The sequence below is a fragment of the Platalea leucorodia genome (genome assembly GCF_965183815.1).
Source record: "Platalea leucorodia genome assembly, chromosome: Z".
In the NCBI taxonomy this organism is placed as follows: Eukaryota; Metazoa; Chordata; class Aves; order Pelecaniformes; family Threskiornithidae; genus Platalea; species Platalea leucorodia.
The window spans coordinates 15243799-15261833 of record NC_138858.1 but is presented as its reverse complement, the minus strand read 5'-3'; the positions used below and the strand labels follow the sequence as shown (position 1 = coordinate 15261833).

General features: G+C 39.9%; 1 protein-coding gene across 2 annotated transcripts in view; it reads left to right on the top strand.

Moving 5' to 3' along the window:
* Positions 1-18035, top strand: part of LOC309602655 (leukemia inhibitory factor receptor-like) — a 54978-nt gene that overhangs the window by 6407 nt on the left and 30536 nt on the right. For both annotated transcript variants that reach the window (XM_082336415.1, XM_082336416.1), the window contains exons 2-5: positions 1970-2076; positions 14539-14693; positions 15403-15523; positions 17534-17685. In XM_082336415.1, coding sequence (XP_082192541.1) covers positions 14612-14693; positions 15403-15523; positions 17534-17685 — 355 coding nt within the window. In that variant the 5' untranslated portion in view covers positions 1970-2076; positions 14539-14611. The remainder of the gene's footprint in view (positions 1-1969; positions 2077-14538; positions 14694-15402; positions 15524-17533; positions 17686-18035) is intronic.

Here is an 18035-nt window from a genome sequence, read left to right as displayed (position 1 = left end):
CATCGTGTGATGTAACCCTGTTTGTATGGCTGACCATGGATTTGCCCTTCTTGAACTGGGTGATCTAATGGCCTCTCTTAACTATAAAATCAGTGAGGACAGAGCTCAAAAATATCTTTCTCAAATAATTGGTCTTAATATTACTGCAGGGCAAAAATGCTGCTTAAATCAAATGAACTTCAGATGAAAATTATAGTGGTCAGTATTATAGGTGGGGCTTCTGCAGACTCTGAAGCCCAGAGGTGAATGTAAGTTATAAGTATTCCAGCTACAACTAATTTTCACAATATTTCATGTTCTGGATCAAGTTCAGCACTTGCGGCAAAAGAGATGTTTGACCTCTGAGGTTTTACAGCTACTCTGGAGCTAAAACCAAGGAGATAAGCTTTTAATGTTTAATCCTAGGCAAAGAGAGAGAGGAAGGAGAGAGAGAAAAACCAAAACAAAAATGTGATTTATTTATATTGTAGAATTCAGTGCGTTGTCTTGAGTTATGTGCAACAAGCACTGAAGTACTGTGTGTGTGAGGTGGACATAAACGTCAAACTCTCTTACTTCTGCTAGGGTTTCTGCTGGTTCTGAGGATAATAATATCTGTTCCCTGGAGTCTACCTGTTCCTCTTCCTTTTCCCCTCCTTCCCTCTGCTCCATACTCTTCCAAAGGTCATGGCTATGAGAAGTCTTTAGTGTACCGGTCTCCAGGCACGTAACTCATAATTCATCTGCTAGAACAGCATTGTCACGATTCCCAATATAGAACAGCTTTCTCCTCCAGATTAAATGCAATTGGCCTGTTTCTTTTTCAAAATGCTAGGAAATTTTTGAAGGAAGATATTTTTGACCAAATGTTGCCTCATGTTTCAAATGACAGGATCACTCTGGATGTAAATCCAGCAAGCTGTCATGTGACCCCTATTTAAAACCTTACCTCTAAGTCTGTAGTTTGTCCCCTGTATATAGTCTTCCTTCACCATTAAAATGCTTATTAATGTGACAACTATGCAAAATTTATGCTAATCTAGTCTGACATTGGTGTAAAGTGAACCGAAGACTTTAGTCTGGGAAGACTTGTATTGAGCCCATATTTAGAATTTTTTTAGGAATGCTTCCAGTCTTATTTTTTATTTCAGTCAGTTCACCCCATCCTTGAAGAGCTTTGTCAATACTTAACTAGCTTTACTTTTCACAGTGTGCACTTTTCAGTGCAGGCCTACTACATGGCATTGACTCTCGTCTCTCATATATTGTGAGCTATGTTTAAATCCTTTCTCTGTGTGGGTAATTGAGAACTCTGATCAAGTAACCTCGTTGAGCTAAATAGTTGCATTGCTTTAGGCTTTGCAACAATAGACGATCTCTCAGACCCTAACTGTTCTAAGTAATCATTTGATCCTGTGTATAAATCGACGTTGTACTGGATTAAACCATTTCCACTGGTAATGAACAGGTAGTTTTTCTCGTGCACTGTTGGATCGAGTGCTTTTGTAAGGTAGCCTCATCCATACAGAATAAGTTGTAAGCACTTTTATTTTCAATGACTTTTATGTATTTATTTGCTTGAGCTGTGATAACTGGTACTTTGAAATATGAATGTTTTCCGGTTGCTTCCCCATATTTCAACTAACGAGTGGTGCAGATGGTGTTAATATGCAAAGAATGTATCCTTGAAATCATTAGATTCTTGTCTGTTATCCTTTTGCCCTGCTGTATGCATGCTTGCTAATCGGTAGGTAACTCTGGGTTGGAGTTTGGGCAGTGATTACTGCAGACAGAAATGGGAGCAAGCACTCAGCATTACAATAGCTGCCCGTAGAATTAGGTCACTAACAGGCTTTCAGCAAAATAGTATTAGTTTTCCTCGCTACACACTTAAACACAGAAGGTATATTTATAATTTCACATCTTTTCTGAGTGATCCTCTAGTGTAGCATTCTTCCAGATGGATTATATATGAATCTTTTAACTTCAGGTACCTAATGTGACGGCCCAGTTCAGCATTCAGCTCTCCCGTACTGAAGACTAAGGACCGAGCCTGTCACAGGCTCCTGCAGCTGGGCTCCTGCCAAGAGTGCGAATGTAAGTTTATGCATACTTTTATTCATAAGACAGAATTAGTCATATACTTATGTGTTTGCAAATTCAGAGGCAATACGTGTATATATGTGGTTACTGAGGCTTATTATCTTGCACAAATCAGCATAGTTAGTCACGAGCAGCACTTCACAGCTTTGAAATACCTTCTCGTCAGAGGGCACAGGTGATCTGTGATAGCATTTAGCTGCTTGTTTCATGGGACTTGGGAACTAAGATGAATAAGATGCTGCAATCTAAGCGCAGATATTTGGTGAACTGATCACTTTAATAAGAAGTTAACAAGTATTGGTAATAATTCCCTCCAGTTCATCTCTTCTTTTGAAGTAATGTGCATTAATTTTTGCTATCTTTAATGATAGTCAATTTTTTTTTTTAATTATTGTATTTGGAAAAAAATGATACTTGTCACTTGCATTCCTAATACGTATATGTACCTCTGATCTTTTTAATCTCTTCTACCATAGCTCACAAAGACTTTCTGTATGTATTATTCTAAAGTCAAATATTTATGTCCCTCAGGCATATGCATTGTCATCTAAATGTTTTGCAAATATGATCCTTGTACATATCCAGTGTATAGCTCTTTAATATGGAAAATTGCAGAAATGGGAAAAGCAGAGTACTCTCCAAAGGTGGCTGAGATGGTGTTATTTTTAAATGCTTTGTGGGTTCTAATGACTTGCTTCGCAGTGAGACTGGCACAAGCTATCGTAGAAGAGGATTTTACAAAAGTAAGAAAAAGTGAGATGTTGGTGTTTCATACCATGAAATGTACATTAGAGGTTTTGCCAGTCTCTGGATTTAGACAGGTAAGCTTATAAGAATGTGCTTGGCCTTGTGAGTCATGCACTATATATCTGGATGGACCTGATAAGATGCATAAAGAGCAGAAATTTTACTAAGGAATAAAATACTGGAATAGAAGATGAAAATAAACTGGAGCAGAACATGTCATTCATATAACTACACCAAAAGGTTAGTGGTCCAATTAACTCTCTCTTCTCTGCTGTTAGGCTTCCCCTTGCCCCTGCCTTTCCCCCCCGCGCCTGGGCACCTCACTCTGCAGCCACCAGAGAGAGGATTGAGAATTGTCGCACGTCTCTCATTCCCACAGCCGGACTTGCTCAGCACTTTGGAAACAATAGCTGCTTCACTGCTGAGTAGTGAAACAAAAAAGTTAAACATATCAGCAGCAATGCATGAAAAATGTGACGAACAGCCTTTCACTGGAAGAGATTTTTCCATGCCAGTGTGTAGGTATAAAGGATTTATTGGTGACAGAAGCTAATAAGTAAGAAATCCTTCTTCTTTTGTACATCATCTGCCAGCTCAATACTGACAGAAGTAAAGCATGAGATTTACTAATAATAGCAGGAAGGAAGAACCCTGTTAAACAGAGATAGCAAAGTTGGAATGACTTGTGTGTGTAAAATCCAAGGTTGTTTTTCCCTCTTCACAGCCCTTTATAGTCACCCTTGAGAAGAGAAAGGAAAAAAAAGGGATCTTCAGGAGAAGAATCTTGCTTTCAAGGGAGGATTGAGGGAGAAAAGGCAGATCCAAGTTAAAAGACGATGGTAGTGATGGTCATGTGAAAATGATGTGAAGATGTGAGATGAAGTGCAATTGTGGCTTTGAAAATTTCTGGTTTGTGTTCTTATTCTAAGTGTGAATCAGGTCAGGAGAGACTTGTGGAACTGACTCACTCTGTGTCCTATTGGTAGCAGTCTCAATTTTCTATGAGCTCCTTTCAGTTTTAAATGAGGTGTGGCATCATTAGCCTTACAGACACTGCTATCTCAGCACTTTGTGGTGGGTTATATACAGGGACTCAGTTCACTGCTTTTGCTAAGTTCTAAAAGGAATGACAGAAAAGCATTGCTTTATTTTACAGCAATAAAAATGATACGTATGCGTCCTAGCCATCTTGCATATTATTTTAAAATGTTCAGCTCTTCATTGCTTTGTTCCTTTTTCTGAGCATTATTTTAATGGTGCAGAGTTTGCTCAAGTGTTTTATCCCCCTGCAGAGTACTTTATAACAGTATCTTCCATTCTGAGACCCTCTGTGAAACAGCTAAAGAGCTGCTAGTTTATTTATGTCAAGCAAAATCAAGAAACTTTCTAAGATAGCTAAATCCAACCAACAGACAAGATGTTAACTTCTCATTTGGAGTATTCTGAATAAACTTAGGAATTTTTTAGCATCTTTTTCACTCCTGTGGACTGAGAGATCTCCGTCTATGTTTGAATTGGGTTTGAAGTCATTTAGCAGAAATTGGAAACAAAATTTGAACTTTTTAATGTGATTTTTTTTAAAACAATGTTGTGCCTAAGCTGAATATTCAGCCTAAATTATTTGAAATTGAAAACCTGGTGTTAATTTAATTGTAAAACAACTACAGCTTGTGCCTTTGGCATTGCAGTAAGTGATTTATTTCAGTTAGAGGAATACAGTTAAGGAAGTGCTGCATGCTTGTAGAGCTGGGGATAACAAGGAGCAGTACACTAAAACTGAGCTGAGGCTGTCTGTATTTTGGAGGTGTCAGAGTCTATTAGAGGGGTAGAAAGGGTAACATGAATGAATCAGTTTCTGTTGAGGCACTGGGTCGCTAGCTGTGCTGCTATGAGAACTGATGCGTAAGTGGACTGTAAGTCCCTTGCAGGGGCCTGGAGACGTTTGTGAGAGGAGCAAAGTGGACAAGGAGGAGTAGTATTAGCTTCAGACAGCAGGGTTAGGCGTGCCTGTATGTCTTTTATGTCCATGGCTCCCATGAAGGCTGTGAACAGCAAGAGAATGAGAGGGTACCAGTACCATGAGCAGGCATGTGTGTGGGAGACAGAGTGAGTCTTAGTTTCCATTAGCTGTGTCTGTCTGTGTACATGCATGCACCAGTGCAAGCATTAATGTTTATTCTTTATAGCCTGGCAATGGTCTGTCTTGGGTCTATGAAACCTAATTAGGAAAGAGATGAGCTCTGATGCATATCAACTCTAGAAGTCAATATTTGTATTTCTGAGTACTTAATTCCTATGCTTTGCAACCTTAAAAGGAGGATATGCATGTATATGCATAAATGAAAAGCTGGAGGGGAATAAGGTACAACTAAACCAGTATGTGAAAGAAATAAATGCCAACTGCTATGTGATTATTCATGGACAGACTTGTCCTGATAATGTCATACTATATTGTAGACCTTCCTTCTTTGGAGAGGTTGGAAGGGGAATGGCAGCACTGGAGTGCCCACTTGGGAGTGGGGCAGAGAGGAAAGCATTTGCTCACCCCAGTGGAAAGGTAGCCTACACATGATAACATGCCGCAGTATGTCTTCATGTGACACATCTGGTACTTAATAAAAGTGGAAATATAGCAGAATATGAGAGCTTTTAAAGCCTCAAGAAAGATTAATACAATGGGAATTTATCAGAAAATATAGATCTAAAGTTTCAGGAATTGCCCATTCCCTCGATTACTAAAAAAATCAAATTATTTCTCGTAAGTGACTCTCATTCCTTACATTCACTCTAAAAGGATATTGTGTAACTGTTGCTTGTTATTCTCAATATATTATTTAATGTGAAAGCTGCATTTCAGCATTTGATCTATTTATATGTTGTTTGTACACATGAAGACAGACTTTCTTTGGATTTGGTTCATTGTACCTTAAAAATAATTCCAATACCACAGGTTTCATTGTAAACAATGAAGGATTCCAACCCTCAGGTCATTGCCGGTTGTTTAAAAAACAACCACACTTGGAATTGCTTCAGTAATTATCAGTGTTCTCTTATAAAACTAAATAGGCTTTTCCTGTGATGGAAAGAAGATTAAAGGTCATATAGTTCAAAATAAGTTTTTGGACATTGCCAGATTAAGGAAAATAAACTCTTTCATTAATAAGGTTAACTTCTTTAATGTTTATTAGTTCATAAGGACGTACGAGCTGAAGAGAAGTGGCAAGGACAGAATTATGTAGATAACAAGACTCTTCTGAGGAACAATGACTTTTTTCTGCAGCCCTTTTTGTAAAGTCTGAGAGACGTGGTCTGGCCCTTAAACCTCACATTGAGTAAAGCGCAGTTGACAATGTGGGCAAATGACATTTTCCTCTGAAGATACTCTGTCTTGAGAACTACACAGAGACTAACAGTACCCCCAAACAATGAAATGTGCTTTGGAATATTTAGTTTCTGTTTTATTTCCGTTATGTATCGGTAAAATCCAGCAAGCACTGGAGAAGTGGGAAACCTCTGTGTATTTTCATCCGATTCTAGGTTTATGCACTGCAAAAAATGTGGGTACATTTGTTTCTATGCTTTGTATCTGTATTAAATATTGAAAAGCCGTAGTGGGTAGTCATAGCATTCATAAGAGGTGTTTTTTATATATGCAAAGTAATCAGACTTGTGTGCCTTTGCTCAGTGTACTTGTTCCATGCTGCGTTGTGAAGCTCAAGAATTCAAGGAAGTGTGTTGACCATGAGGTCACCAAATTCAAGCATATCAGGAAATGTGTGTAGCTGTATCAGATTTACGCAAATACATAAGTTGAATCCTTCACCTTATCGCAGTATTAATTTGCCAGTTGTAGTAAGTATAAAAAATTTTTTTGAATGGGTTAAAATGCTAGTGTGTAAATGACTCCGAGCCATTTCCTTCTCCTGCGAAGCACAATAGCCTTGAAGATCAAAATTTCTCTTTTGGCCTTAACCTTCACCCCTTTGCTTTGTTCTTTGTTCAGATGATTAGGTGTTTTCCATCTGCACCTCTATGGGAGAAGAATCTGTGCTTGTTAATTTGAGCTGACTTCCTAAGGAAGTGGGGCTTATCTGATAATGCTTTGTCTGTCCTCTTACCCCAGCAATAACCTTTGAACGTGCTGCCCAGGTTCAGTTCACTCAGAACAAGGAGGTGAAGTCTCAGCATACTGTGTCCGTACAAGCTTGATGAAACTCTGCAGCTGAATGGAGAGACCCTACTGAGGAAATTGTTGCAGAGTGAAGTCAACCTTTACTCGACTGCAATCCAGGCCTCTCTAGCTGCCTTCTCTGGTGTCTAATAAGGCTTAGAGGGTAATCTATAATAATATTTGCCTAGTATGTAACAACAATAAATTGTGAAGAGGCTTGCAGATAGCCCAAAACATATTTAGTCTATTTTTGGTAGTGTTAGAATTTACTGTGTTTCTCAGAAGAGTTTGTGTTCTGTTGTTCCCGTCTGGAGAGCAGTGCTGTGTTCCTAGTAGTGATGGATGTGCTTATATTTAACCATGTGCCTGGTGGCTAATTGAGATGGGCAAGAACTTCCAAACTCAGGTGTTAGACACCCAATTTTCTTTTGAAAGTGTCTTTGTTCTTCTGAAAATCTCATGCTAGGAACATCAAATGCAATGTCTGGCTTGGGGACCACTCTGGCATGGTGTACTCTGGGCAAAGCACGGCAAATGACTCCAGTAGGACTAACATTTTCCAAATTAGCCTACGGTTTAATTGAAAATGGGCATAATTCAGCAAAATTTATATGTAGCTTGAAAAACCAAAAAAATGTCATCTAATAAGTTCAGTTTTAATTGTGGTAAAAATAAATCATCAATTCCTACAGTGTCTCTTTGCTTTGTTCTGCCCTTTCAGTCCATTGCTCTGTCTGGCTGCCCTGCCTCTTCAGTATCTCTGCACTTCTTTTTTCTTCCCAGCCCAGCTGTCCCAGCAGGGTATTCTTCCCAGTTCTCTCTATCAGCCACCTGGCTTGTTCTTGTTCGGTGGGGTTTTTTTGGTTGGCATGAGTAACCTGAAGGAGTCTTCCACCGTGCTTTCCAAATCCTTCTCAAAATTGTATCCATTGCTATGATTAAACTATTTGACATCTGCTGCTCCTGTGTATTTTCCTTTCTTTCTAAAGGCAAGTCGTAAGGGTCTCAGTTTTTGTGTGTGTACTTCTGTGTGTTGTGCTGTCCAGTGGGTACTAAATGCTTTCATAAAAGCACCCTTGAATTGTGGTGCTCTTTCATGGATTTCTTAAGCAAATGACTTCAAACCTTTCTGATCCCCGTCCTGTATATAGTCTTCATGCATCACCTTTCCCAAGTCAGGAAATCCCTTGCAAAGAGTTTTCTCTCATCTCCTTGCCAGGTGAGGGTGCTTCTCATGCTAATTGCTACATGGAAGCATTCACCAGCTCTCCCAGTCTGCAGCTTGCTTATTTGTATTTCCATAGTGCTTAACAGTCCTGGGATAGGAAGAAATGAAGAACTGGAATTACTGGAAAGCAGGTGCAGCTGCACATTGGCCTTAGACTCTGAGCCAGGTGAAATATTTACTGCAGCTGGGGTGCACCTTTACTCTTGTTGGTAAAATTTCTTGCTGAAATGCTTGGCTTTGTAGGTGGTGCTTGTGACCAGGAGTTTTGAAAATGAATTTGTGAAAGTGTCGGTCCTTGTGTTGGCATCTCATTTCACCTTGCAGAGCAGAAGCAGCCTGGCGTGGCTGCAAGGTAACTGCGGTGGCTTCTCAGCGTCTCAGAGGCGATGCTGCTGTTTGGCAGCTAGAGGAAGCAGTGAGGAGGGAGGTTTTCTCCTAGTGCTTGACAGGAAAAAAAAAAAACAAGAAAACAATGTTTGTCTCAAAGGACTGAAAATGTGGCCTTGTGCACTCCTACACATTTACTGTATAATATCTTAACACCCTGTCTTTGTTTCCTTTTCCTCCGCTGCAGATTAGGAGAGTGCATTTGGTGCAGATAGGCAACTTGAATTATTTTATCAGCTTTCAGAAAGAGAAATAGCAGATTCTTAAACTAATTCCTCAGAACTGGGGAAAGCCAGATTCCCAAAAGGGATCCAGCCTTCATTTATAAACGCGTTTTCGTGATTCATGTCCTGCGAATCTTTTATAACATGGAATGTTGCCATATTATAAAACAGAGAGGGAAAGCCTGCATTTAGATTACTAAAGAGAGATTTTTGTCTCAACTTTGGGAACTTTTTTAAGGAGGTGGAAGAATGTACTCTATTGGAAAACAGCCAAACGCCCTCAAATAAATCTTATTAATTCTACTTCCATTTTTTTTATTACTCAGCTAGCTTTAAAGTCAAAGATTGAAGTCTGGGATCAGCAAAGCTGTTCTAAAGAAAGCCAGTTCATCTTCTGTTTCTGTGTTCATTGTCTTTACTGTCAGCTGTATTGGCAATTTGCTTGGTTTCCCAGAAATGTGTACTTCTGGCATGGTCTTTCAGATAGGGGAATTTTTTTGGAAGCTTTCTGTTGGCAATAGTAGGATGTGTAATTTGATATATACATTTTTATCTGATATAGGCATGTTTTCTTTCACATTGAAGGTTAAATTAGTATCTTTGGGCAAAGACAAGTAAAATGAGTGCTCTCCACCTGCTAAGCAGAATAATTTTTCTTCTAGCAATAAGGTTTTTATCTAGGCACATACATAGCACCTACATTTCTGCCTAGCTGTACTTGGGATGATGGCTGTTCAGTATTGCCAAAAATGCAGCCTGCCATCAATCTCTACAATTTTTTGGTGGTGTGCTATATAATCATTTTCCTTGAGAGCTTTTAATGGTCCATTTAGTGGTAAATTATTATGATGATAACTTTAACTGTGGAGAAAAAACAAATAAATTGTAACTTGAGAAAATTTATTGACAAACAGATTTCTTCTGTTATGTTTCATACATGTTTTTACTGGTTTCATGGTTTCATTTAGTGTTCTCCACTTATGGTTTCCCTAAACCTCTTGTATAAGCTCACTTTTTAACCATTTATTTTTAGGTATCTGCTTGTGGAGCACAAAAATAGTCATAAAAAGTGTGTCCGCTGATCCTCAATTCATAAGTTTTTTAAAACCAAATCTGGAGGGTTGTGACTGGCAGATCAGACTGCAGGCAGAAAGAAGGCCAGAAAGATTTTTATTTTTTTTATCTGTTTTGTTTGTTTGTTGTCAAAGCGGTTTCCAAGCACTTGACAACGAAATACATTCGGAGACCAGAAAACTCAAAAGCAGAGCAGAGCTTTGGAGAACTTCTGTGCTTAGAGAACTGAGCTGTTACAACTGACCAACAAAATAATACTCTTTTTTTACCTTTAAAGAGAATTGAGCATTTGGTCAACTATTCTTTAAAAAAAGATACACAGAACCAGTTAAGCCAAGAAATACATAATATGAAACACAGTCAGTAGGAGAGATACTGGTTATCTTCGGTTTTTCCCTTTGATAGGTTAAGTCTAAAGAGGCTGGTAATGTCTTAGCATGTCAATGTCAAACAGCTGGTGCTGCCCTCATTTTCTCAGCTTGTCACAGAATCTTTAACCTTCTGTACAGCTGAAAGGTTTTGAAGGAAAGCTGTCCACAGGTATTTTCCCGGGTGCGCATTATTGACTTGGAGTACTTTCCCTCTCTTATCTGTGTGACTACCAGTAGGAGCACTGTATGCATCAAAACATCTCTAAAAGTCATTTAAAAGTCCACAGTTGGTATTGAGCTGTTTTAAATAAGGGCCAGCATCCGTTGGCTTCAGTGATGAAGAATCTGACTCCAATTGTTCTTTTGTTAACTTATCTGCATAAAAAGCAATTTAAAAGGGCTTCTTTCTGACCACAGGCACAAGGGTAGTTCCTCTGCACAACATAAAACCCTGAGCAGGATGTCAGGACATCTCCATGTAGTGTAGCTTCCAACAGTTGTTGTGGAATCCTGCTTTTAGCAGCTGTTCTTAAATACGGGCAATTATATACTGAAGTCTGCCATGCCTTTGCTGTTGGTATGGCATGAATTTGCATGTGAATACTTTATGGATACACACACAATATTGTTCCTTAGCATAGATTTATGGGAGGCTTTTTCCTTATTTTAAAATTTCAAAAGTGAAAGATTTTTTCAGGCAAGGCCTTTGAGATGAATTTGTTGTGCAAATATACTCATGCTAAGTCAGGAGATTTGCAGTCCATTTGAGGATGAAATTGGAGTCTGAAGTACTAGATAAACAGCTATGTGGCAGCTTTATACAGTAGTATCTGGGGCTGGATCACACGCTGAAATTGAGTCAACAAAGTCTGAATGTTGGGAGAAAAGCAAATACGGCATGGGCTATGTAAACACATACTACACATAGGTTTGCCTTAGAAAAGTTCCTTCATTGTGCTTGATAATGCTCAGGCATCGGGGGGCAGAAATATTTCAAAGCTGAGGATACAGCATATTTGGTCCACAGAGAAATATTTGTTCCAGGAATGATCAGAAATCTAGAAACTGAGACTGGGAAATGGTAAAAAAAATTGGAGTTTTTAAGGGAGGAGCTAGCAGAGACCTGGCATCAGTCACCTTCTATGTAAGAGGTTGCTGCAAGGCAAAGGATAAACTGTTCTTTGTCTGCTGGAGATAGGACAAAGTAATGTGCTTAAAATGGAGCAAGAGACAGTTGTGTAGCACATTGGGAGCACTAATGGTAGTGCCAGTGAAGTGACACGAATAGATTGCCCAAGGAAATGAGATTGTTATGGGATGTGCTATTGCTGATGTTTTTTAAGATGGATGTCTGTTAAAAACTGTTTAGTTGCAGTTGCTCTTTCTGGTGGAGGGAATGGGCTGACCCCCTTCATCTCATTTTTTAAAAATAAAGATTTACAATATAAAGACATTTACACTTAGTAGCAACTGCTCCTGTTGCACTCCAGCCAGCCCTGGTCAAGGTTTTGCCTTCCTCTGACAACGTTGAGCTCTCTTGTCCTAAATAAGTATCTCTGACTGGGTAAGGAAAAAACTTCATGCCTTGTTTGAATTAGTCTTGAACTGATGGAAGGCAGCTTTCATCCAAAGAAAGTGAACTTCCTATTTTTAAATTACTTCAATTATTTTGTAACTTTATAATTAAAACAAGCCTATAAGTGGGGGTCTTTTCTCCTGACTAATGGCATTTAATTATGTGACACGAGGCTTCGAAGTGCCAACTTTTCAGCAAGCTATAAAATGTGTGTGAGAAAACAAGAACCAGGGAGGCTACGCTTCTTACGAAAGACTGTGGTTTACAAGACACTCATCATGCTCTGCATGAAAGTACATGGTGCTGGACTCTGAAACAGAAATTAAAACTGCTTGAGTTAGGAGAATTTGGTATGACTCGAATTTCTTGTAATTCACTGCTATGATGTTAGTCTTAAAAATTCTGTAGTAGGAGGACTACTCAGTAAGCTATGTATTGAAAGAGTGCAGAAAACCAGAAGATTTCATTGAACCACACATGTGTAGTTGCTGAATCTGCCTCATAAACCTGGAGTGTCCAAACAGGTTTTGCACAATCCTGTACAGATGTGTTCAGAAATTGAGAGGCTTGGGATTTAATTAATGTCACAATGCAGTTTTTGCTCCTTCAAGCAGCATCAGTGCTTTCCCTTTTTTTTATTCTTTCCTTGGCTTCTGCTAGCTGATAGGGGACTGTCAACTAATTTTGACGTAAAACTTGAAATTTTGATTTTGGGCTTTTCTGCAAACTAGAAATGGCCTTTGAAGAAGTACTCACAAACAAATAGATATAATTTACATGTATATCGTAAATAGAAATCAGTCTTTTATTCATGTAACTCCCAGGTCTGTCTGAGTGGTCTTCACGTTTTTGATGAAGTTAGAGGTTTGTGATCAAAGTTTAAACCTGGAGGCAACATCCCATGTTTTCGTTAGTAACATGGACGAATACAATATGAAGACCCTGAGAGACACCAAAATGCAGTGGGGGACTTCTGGTGCAGAGATTATTATATTTTATGTGCTGGCAGGTTCTTGATTCATCTTTACCTGAACATGGATTTGTCAGACTTCACTCCTGATTTGGCCTTTAACAAGTTACACAGCATGGATATTACAGTTTAGGAATATATAAAAAGAAGAACTGAATGTGTGTGAGGTAGTATAACTTTTAAGCTTTCAAGTATGTTTTTAGCAAGGTCTTCTGGTGCCTTGAGAACATGGTGAAAATGAAATAATTGTTAAGTTTTAAGGGTGTTTCTTCCCTCCAGATGTAACACTGACCTTTACCATAGCACCCCTCAGCTCCTATGCTGCCTGGTTATTGTAGACCAACAGAAAGAAGTGGCCCCTTGTGAAAAGCTCTGGATTATTTGACGTGGTGCTGATATGTTTCTCCTTGCACAGTGCAGATTGGTGAGGGACAGAAGAGCATTTCAGGCATTCCCAGCTGTCTCTGAGGGAGAATTCCTTTAAAAAAAAAAATAAATACACGGTTGTATTGCAGGGATGAGGGAGCTCACTCCTGGTGGCACAGAGGACTTCAGTGAAGAGAGGTTTCTTTAAAAATTACAGAGGCTTCTAGGCAAAGTCTGTCATTCTGGCAACGTACATCTAGCTTTGGAAGAGACTTCTAGGACAAGGTCAGGAGCCTTTCCACTTGAGACTTCGAAAAGAAGTAGCATGGATAAAATGTGAGTTTTACAAAACTGTTCTGTAGGAGAGGCTGGCTCAGCTATGTTCTTACATGAAAATGTCCCTTCTGCTGTTGGTCACTGAGAGAGGGCCCCTTGCTACATGGGAGTTACGGTCTCTGGGAGGGTGCTCAAGTCTTCAGAGCTTTCAGGTGGCGGGGAAACAATGCACCAGGGATTGGCTGGGCTTTAGGGTAAGCTTTCCTGCAGTTTTCTTTTTGAGAACAAAAACTGATGGTGGCCGATGTGTGGGTGGAACTGAATGTGTTCACCAGATCCTGCTGAACAGTTGAACTTCTCTTTGGAAAATATGCAACCCATTAATCTTCAAAGAACACATGAAACATAATATTCTAGGTAATTTTTACTTTAAGATCAATGTTTATAGCAACAAGTATTTTTCAATAGAGAAATGGCGCGCTTCCCCCCCCCCCCCCCCCCCCCTTCCTTTTTTCCCTCCAGAACTTACTACTTAACACTGGATTGAACCAGTGATCTTGGGTGATCAGATCTGGTTCTGCAGTGTCTCGGGCATCCCATAGCATTGAGTAGCAGCAACGTGAAAAGTGAGCAGAGGGGAGAGGAAAATAGATGGGCTGCCCTGTCCCCTTAAACCCATATCCAAAGCAGGGGACATTTCCATTCACAGTATACAGGACCCTTTGTGAATGTGACATTTGATCTAAGTTGAAGAGACCTGTTCTGGGGGATACCTGCCATGTCTATTCTGTTCTGGCCTCAGGTGGTCCTGAAGGAGGCCTGTGGACAGTTGAGTTTTACATGTCTGTGATTCTTGAGATTATCTTTGAAATGCCTCGCTGAAAACATGTTCATCAAGGAGTGGCTGGGACACTGAAAAGGTTTGCTTGCCAGACAAAGAAGGGGAAGGAGTTGCTATGCCTGGGAGCAGCACTGAAGAAGAAAAGTAGATGGAACAAGAAGTGATGTTTGTGGAGAATCAGCTCTGGAATTTTGAAAGGTTTTTTTGTTTTGTTTTTAATATTAGAACTGACCAGCTTGCTGGAAGATGACATTTATTCCTGCTTGAAGCTGCTGTTCTGAAAACAAACAGTAGAAGCATGTGGAAGAATTCAAGCCTCCGCTGCCTTTTAGCACTAGCTATTTTATGTTTAAGAAGCTTAATATATAGCCAAGAGATAGGTGAGTTAATTGCAATGTAATTCACTAATAACTTTTTCTTTGTAGCTTCTGTACTGACACATTTAATTACGTTGCTTTCCTACCATATGTATGTTCAAAAACTGTCACCTTTGCGGTCCCACACCATCCTAGGGATGGAGGTGCTACCAGGCCTGGTCTTTGCTTTCCAGCAAGCAGTGGCATCTTGTAAACCAGTGCAAAGCTGGGTGTTAAATTGTCCATAATGCAACTGTGATAGTCTGCATATGCAGTTGGTGTAAATGTCCACATTGAGACCTTCGTACAGTATATGCTGGCTGTCTGCAACAATTTCACACGTTATCATTAATTGCCCTGCTGTCATTAATTGCCCTCCATGTGGGACAACAGAGGAGAGCAAAAAACTCATTAGCATCAAAGCTTGTGGTTTTGCCATTGGCCCAAAGCCTGCTTATTAGGCTAGGCTAGGAACGGGTATTGTGGAAAGAGGCAGCTGCCTGTGTCATTGCACACAAGTATAAACCCAGATTTTAGGTACTTCTGGAAATCTGGCAGTCTGTGGCTGTCTGTAATCAGGCACACAAATCATTCAACAGTTTTAAAATACTGGCCAGACATGGATGGAATAAAAATGTAAAAAGAATGGCTATAGATGTGAGCAATAGCAGTTGATTTACAGTTGGTCATTTTTAACCTGCAGTTTGTGACTGTATTTCTTATATGATTTCAGGTTCTCTGGGGCACCCCCAGAATTTGAAATGCATAACGCACAATTTACATAAAATGATCTGTACTTGGGATGTCTCTTCTAAAGGAAGACATGGACAAACTGACTTTTGCTACACTACCAAGTAAGCCCCCTGTATACCTGGTTGAAAACTACCAAATTGTGATGAAAGTATAGTTATTCCTCAGTCACTGCCCATGGAATTTGTGATGCTGTTGTTTCCCAGCATCTCCCCATCAGTTTTCCTTGGGTGGTGCTCCCTACAGGCACCGTTAACTTAGGCAGTGGCGGGGTTTCTGGCAAAGTCTTGTTTCATGCTAACAATTCTCCTGCCAAAATCTCCTGCTTGCTCTCTTCAAAGGACTGGAAGATGCTCTCATTTACTCAGACTTCTCTGTGTATCTGCCTAGCCCTTGCTCAGAGTTTTCATGAGGTACATCTCCATACCAGGTTCAGTCCAAAAGGAAATGATAGCTGGAAGAAGTGTATCCTGATGTTATGGGCCAAAGCGGTAGAATATATGACATAAGTGTTGAGATTCACATGTGGAAAACCATGAAAAATCTCTTAGTGGCTGTCTTATAACCTTTATAAATTTTAAGCTGTCTGGAAGGCATTGTATTAGAGGAAACGTGAAAATTATTCCACAATTACAATGGCTTTTCAAAAGTGAATGCGAGTTGAAAATTTTGAGAAACTTTAAAAAAATTTAAAATCTTCAATGTGTTTTTCACTAATGAGAACTACATGTGCAATTCCCCATGCTGTGGGTCTGCCAAATGCTTATCCTGTGCTAGGGATGAGTTCAAATCCTGTTTGCATCTTGATCCTGCCTCCAATCCAGATATTTGTACTGTCTTTTTTCCTGTAAATTCTGCAGGCAGCCCAAATCTGTCCTTGGAGTCCCAGGGTTTGGCTGCACTTCTTCCACCTACATGTTTGATTTTCTGTGTCTAGTTATTCATCCTGCATTGCCTGCTATCATTTCTATACAAAAACCCCACATATATGTGATATTGCAGCCAGAGTTCAGGAGTGTAGAGTTCATGAGGTATGGCCCTCTAAACAAGAACAGTCATGTAGCTGCTGCTGTTTCTTCTTAGCAGAGCAGAACAGGCTTGGGTCCCTGAAGCAGAAAGGCTGAGGGCTGAGCTTAGTACAGACCTCCCTGAGGGAAAGAGATTTTGTTTTTCAGTTGCCCAAACATCCTCTCATAATACCTCAGTGCAGAAGAGGAATAGCCTTTCTGAGCACTCAAGTCTCAGCTGGCCTTCACTAGCCCAGAGTCTTGCGTGAATCTTAAAAGTTCAACCCAAGCTCTTGACTTCAGCCCATGGGAGCTCCAGGCTCCTGTTCCAGTTCATAAGTGAGTAACAGTCCCTCAGCAGGAAGTCTGGCATTGTTCTCTTTGCTTTCCTTCCTCCCATCACTGCCCCAAGAGGAAGGTCTGGATTTTTCCAAACTTTTTGCCTTTCTAGTTGCGTATCAGTGATAATGAGCAAGGGGACTTGACCCATCCATTATTGTTTCCTGTACGTGTCTACGACCTCCAGACGAAGGCCAGATCACATTGTGCTGAGCACTGCATAAACATTATGCACAGACTGTATTTCCATCTTCACAGTTTCTCCCCCTGCCCTCTGCTCTTTCCCTATGGGCTGAACAGCAGAAGGGAGCTAAAAGATTTGTTCTGAGATGGGGACACAGATGAGTGAACCTGCTCTTTGCACCCATATGCCATCACTTTGAGAAGAAATGGAGGGAGACAGTCAGGAAACATAAAGGGAGAGGGAGGTACTGTTGGGTTTGGGGGGATTCTATTTTGCTTATTTTGAAATATTGACTCATGGTGACTGTAGGTTTCAGAAATGTGGCTTTTTCTTAAAAAGTCACTTTTTCACTTTGAGGTGAAAAACGACCAGGTAGCTGCATTATACAACTAGTGCACAGGGTATGCCTGTTAATCTGATACTAACCAAAAGCCATGCAAGTCTTACTCCTTCACAGACTTGATATGGAGTTCTCTGTTATATTACAGAGAATTTGAGTTTTATTAGTGTCCTAGGAATAGGACTTAACTTGCCTTAGCTTCCTATCAGCTGAAATACCTGCTTAATCCTCTCTGTCTTTTCAGTGACCTCCCCCCTCCAGTGTGTTTTAAAACTAAGGAGAAAAGGGTTGAGATTCCAGTCCCACAGAGCTCCACCACGGTGACAATAACCACAAACAACATTTCTGGAACTGCTTTTGCTACCAAACAATTTGAAATTCACAAGAAAGACATCTGTAAGTATCAGGTTTTATGTGTGTACATACTATGATTAACAATGCTCCAGAAATGTGTATACTTGCAGTTTTCTTTGGCAGTGTTGCTGTATGTAAAACGTTGATGTGCTGAGACCATATGAATCTACCATACATAATAGGTTGTTTTCTCTCTCCCTTCAAGGGAAAGAAAACCCCTCTTACCCGTAGATCATAGCAGAGGCATCAAGGGCAGACTGTGAGGAGGAAAACGAAGTACAATACTGTTGCTTCCCCCTAATCACGCTTTGCCTTTTTTTTTTTTCCTAACTGCAAATTAGGAAGGATTTGTAAACAAGTTCCTAATCTACATACTGAAGTACCTGCATGGG